The following is a 5,288-nucleotide window of genomic DNA, read 5'->3' as shown; positions in this document are numbered from 1 at the left end:
GGCATTGCTTTGTTTTGCTATTTGTGATGTACACAAAGTTATGCGCATGATAATCTCTCTCTCTCTCTCTCATATCTTTTTCCCTCACTTTTCTTATCACCTCTTTGCCTGATAAAGTTGATTTGTAGAGGCTCATGGTGAATTATATGGGATTACTATTCATTCATATTATGCTCCGGAAATTATGTGGGATCGATTACTAGCCAAAGCCAATGATGGAGCTAGTTCTCTCCTCTCTCTCTCTCTCTCTCTCTCTCTCTCTCTCTCTCTCTCTCTCTCTCTCTCTTCCAATCCCTTTATGCAATGAAGCTCTGGTGTCATTCAAAAGCTCTCTCCTCTCTCTCTCTCTCTCTCTCTCTCTCTCTCTCTCTCTCTCTCTCTCTCTCTCTCTTCCAATCCCTTTATGCAATGAAGCTCTGGTGTCATTCAAAAGGGCATTTGCCTTTAATTCGTTTGGTTCTTTGTGATGTGCACAAAGCTGTATGCATGATACCTTTCTTTCGCATCACCTCTTTCTCCTCTTAAATATGCTGCCTCTTATCAGTCTATGATCATGATTTTTTTTTTTTTTTTTTTTTTTTAAAATATGCTGCCTCTTATCAGTCTATGATCATGATTTTTTTTTTTTTTTTTTGATTCTATGGTGAGTGATATGGGATTAACACTGATCTTGGTTTCAGGACATGGGGCTAGTAAAGCCCATGGAGGAGCTAGTCCCCTCCTCCTCCTCCTCTGCGGTCATCAACAGCAACATCTCTATAGGGAACAGCACCAGCATGATTAGACCTCAGCTGCAGCTCTATAGGAACAGCACCAGCATGATGTAGACCTCAGCTGCGAGCCTCATCAACTAATGGCCGCTATGGAGGCGGGCGCCGGCGGGCAGAGAGCGTCGAGCTCGGGCCGCCAGAAGGAGCAAGCCTCCACTTGCCCCCGCGTGCAAACTCCACCCACCACCAAATTCTGGTACTACACAACTACAGCTCTCACTCAGCCGAGGGTACTTCTGCCAAGACCTGCGCCGATACTGCGACCGAAGGTGCTCCCGCTCCGTAATTCCCCGTCGGCGGCGGCTGCCGCAAGAACAAGCGCCTCCTCTCCTGCCTCCTCACCTCCACGTGCGCTACCCCCGTCGCTGCACTGCTTCCTCTTTCTCCGTCAAGAAGTCGTCTCGGAGCAGCAAAACCCTAACCCTAATCATAACCACGACTTGAACCTGGCCTTTCCGATACTTCCTGAATTCCCTCCATGCACCAATGCTGGTACCTCTGCTATGGAGCTTCTGAGGGGGAGGGGTTTGAACCCTACTCCTAACCCTAGCCCGTTCATGCCTATGCATCCGATGCCGATACCGGAGTATCCTTCGGGTTTCGGAGTGCAAGATTTCAGGTCGAGTGCCTTGAGTTTTGGTATGGATGGTGCAAAGCGGAGGAGGGGATGGTCAAGGGTTTTGGAATGGGATGATGGGAGGAGGTGGAGGTGGAGGAGGAGAGGGAATTTGGTAGGATGATTAATTAAGGGTAATTAGAGACGACTAAGAGGGAATAATTAGGCTGTGGTAATTTGTTAAATTATGATGATCATCACTGGAGGGGTCACTAGCTAACTGAAAATAGGATCATACTTGGATGGAATTCCTTCTCTTTAATTTTTCACTTGCATTTCTTTCGTTTTTTTTTTCTTATCTTTTGATTTTTAATCTTATTATTTGAGGGTCTATTCTCACTACTATTGGACATGTGAAGCTTCTTTTTAGGTTAGCTTCAAGGGGGGTGTCTTTAACGAGGTTGGACTTTGGACGTGGGTATGAAAAGGGAACGCCAATTCCTCTTTCTTCATATTTGAGATCTAATTCACATGGCCTAATTCATGGATTGGGCATTTATGTGTTAATATGTGGTATATTATGGTGGATTTGGTAATAATGTTAGTGTTGTACTAGCTACATTGATGGAGCTTGATATATAAATTAATTGTAAGCACTGTTAGATCGAAAGAAAATCGTATCTAATTGTTTATTTATATTTTATTATATATAATGGAATGAGAAGATGGGTGAATTATTATATGTTATGATGTAAGTTGCGGACCTATAGACATTTTTATAATGTTTAAAACTTTCTATGTGTCATTCCCTTTTTCCCTCATGTGTAGCAGGTCTGTCGATGTCTCACCACCCCAACCAAGATTCTTGCCAGACATGAAAGCACAAAGAGCTGAGGAGGAGAGCAACCGAGAGTTAGTAGGTATGATCACACTTTTAACTCTTTTACCCTTGCTTCACATGTTATTACAGGTTGATCGATGCTAGGGGCATTTCTACAATTGTTGCATCACAATGAGGGGCTGGAAGAAAAAAAAAAGTACATCCTCCCATCACCCTACCATTAATTTGCCTTCTTTCCGCTCGTGAGGGGTCTCTCTGTAAGAGAACGAGAGCAAAGTGATTTTTAATTTGATAGGAATTGGAGACCAGATCACCTGCCTCAACCTCTATAGTCTTTTTACCTAATGATTCTTGCACCCCACTCACCACATTTGCTTTCACGTTATCACCACTCCTTGCCCTCCATGCTCTTCTCCTTTCTCATATAATACATATTATTTTTTGTTTTATTAAAATTATGTGGCAAATCACCTCCGCTCTTGATGCGTCAAATCCTTTTTATGGAGGTGGGGTCCTTCACAAACATTCCCCTTGGGATGTGGGTTGGAGAATAAATGCCCCACTTTCTTGACGCTAACCCCAATGCTTCCTGCCAATCCTTTGCTAATAAGTTTCTTAAGTTTGGTTGGTGTTTTGCATTTGATATATAGGGTACTATATATATAACACCCGAATTAAGCATAGTTTATTAGGCTAATGTTAAGCCCGCCAATAGAGAAGAGTGTCACAAAACTTTCTTACCTGCACTTATTCTTCATCCGAATAACGTGTTCAGGCAGAAAACTATTCGGTGAAACTTGTCCACTGGCCAACTAGGGATCCCGTGGAAGACAGTCCTTGGATCGATTTAAATAGGCAGATTTGAAAATCGATCTACTAATTCAAGAATCCTCTCTTAGTGGAATCACTGACTATCACGTCTACACGCGCTCACCTGAACGATTTCGTCTATTCAAATTTCATGTCTTCCTCCATAGTTCCTCAAGGTCCCAAAAAGCAAATGCTAGTCAAACTTCATGTCTCCCTAGCTTAGTTCCTCAAGATCCCAAATAGCAAATGCTATGTATCTATAGCTTGTCTTTGGCTAATTAATGTTGGTAATCACGATTAGCAATGACTATGGGTTCATCGTCTTCATTAATGTTGGTAATCAGGATTAGTAATTAATGACTATGGCTCATTGCTGTCTTTTCCAAAATATCACAGGTGTAGTATTTATTGTGTGAAAGCCTTGTCTTCTCCTCTCAAATACATGACTTTTACCTAATTTTTCATCATTCTGGCAATTTATTTCTTAGCATATTTGTTGTACAATCTATTGGGGAACAGTAGTTAATGCATGTGGGATTCAGTGTTGCTTTGCTTTGGTAGATTTCATTCTCCGTATTAATTGCCAACAGTGTTCATGTACTAGATGTTATCCTCATATTTTACATCGTCCTTACAAATGCCCCTCATGTTTATGGGAACACCCCGCAGTGGATGGCAATCTCCACTGTAGGGGCATGAAAATTACCATTATACCCCCATCACCCACTTAGGCTTGGTTTGGTAAAATGAGAGTAGAGTAAGGGGAGGGATAAAATTAAAAATCTTTTTTGGTAATGAGCTTTTTGAGAGGAAGATGAAGTGGAGTAAGTTAACGTGAGGAAAGAGAACATACAAAATGAACTAGAAAGTTAAGAGAGAGAAAATTCCTCCAAATTAGAGGGACATAAGTTTGAGAAGAGATAATATTGTAAAGTGAACTAAAAATCCATGTACCTTCCTTTATTCTCTCTCCAACCAAATAAGAACTATAAAAAGTATATCCTTTCTCATACCTCATTTAACATTACCTCACATTACCTTCACTCCTTATGCATCCCACATAACCGCGCCTAAGTATTCGGTTCAGAACTACCTCGCACGGCGCGGGGTGTTAAATTAAGATAGGATACATACTATGTTATTTACATTTTCTTTTTTCCTTTTTTACCACGTTCACGATATATTATTTACATTTTCTTTTTTCCTTTTTTGCTACGTTCATGATCACTGCTTCTTTTGATAGTTCTTCATTGGAAAGCTTTAGGATTTGTTTATACTGGATACAATACTTCAGCATAAAGTTATTACCCTCAACCATCATCTGAACTTTGGAGTTTTGGTATAGTGGCAGGGACATTTGACATAATATAAGAGCATTCTAGGTTTGAAGTTTAATTGTTGGCCACAAATTTCTAATTAAAGCGGATTAAAAAATAGCTCCTTGCGTCTAGGTTTCATTCCGTAAAAATGTGATCAATTTGTAGAGGCATTTTAGAATATAAAATTATAACTTTCAACATTCACCACAACTTCAGAGTCTTGATGTAGTAGCATAGACCTTTAACAGATATTGATATGGTCATGGTCAGGTAAGAATATGTTGGTACTCCTCCTAAAGGCACCAAATAGAACCATCTAAGCGCATAAAATAATGAAATATGTCATATGTTATTTTAATATTAAATTAGAATTCTTATATGAATGAGTATTCTTTATCCATAATTAAAATCCTCATCAACTAAAATCAATCCATAATTATTAATTCTAATTATAATCAAATATCTAGTAACCTTAATCAAATCATAATTATTCATAACTAAGAAATTAAATATTTTATTTTTGATTCTCTTTAATTATCCATAATTTTAAAAAAATTGTTAATCACATTTTAAATTACCTTTTCCTTTATATATAAAGGAGAAATTAATGGTTTACTATTTAGCCTTAAATTCCAAAAAAATATCACTCGGATCTCCTTAATTTTTTTAAAAGATAAATTTTAGTAAATCTTTAATAAGTTTAGTCGTTTGGCACTAAGCCTGCAAATTTTTTAAAACCCCCAATAAGTTTTATAATTTTAGCAAACCATCAAAATATTTTGATTTTTTGCACTACCTTATAATTTTACACTGAGAAACATTATCCCTCAAGGTCAATGTATATGCCTCAAATTATTTCTATTTGCATATTAAGTTAAAAAAATTACAAACAACTACTAAAAATACAAAAAAGAAAAAAATTAGCCCTCTAAATAATATGAAAAATCTAAAAATCACAAAACCCCCATTAAATTCTAATACTTACGAAAAAT

General features: G+C 38.2%; 1 protein-coding gene across 1 annotated transcript; it reads left to right on the top strand.

Moving 5' to 3' along the window:
- On the top strand, positions 329-2,342 carry LOC109839394. The gene is made up of 5 exons (XM_020407819.1): positions 329-480; positions 681-795; positions 840-1,473; positions 2,158-2,238; positions 2,297-2,342. Exons 1-5 carry the CDS (start codon positions 409-411, stop codon positions 2,340-2,342), a joined length of 948 nt encoding a protein of 315 aa, XP_020263408.1. The 5' UTR covers positions 329-408.

Source organism: Asparagus officinalis, chromosome 4, assembly GCF_001876935.1.
Source record: "Asparagus officinalis chromosome 4, Aspof.V1, whole genome shotgun sequence".
Taxonomy (NCBI): domain Eukaryota; kingdom Viridiplantae; phylum Streptophyta; class Magnoliopsida; order Asparagales; family Asparagaceae; genus Asparagus; species Asparagus officinalis.
The sequence above is the reverse complement of the archived record's forward strand: the minus strand, read 5'-3'. Positions and strand labels throughout refer to the sequence as shown.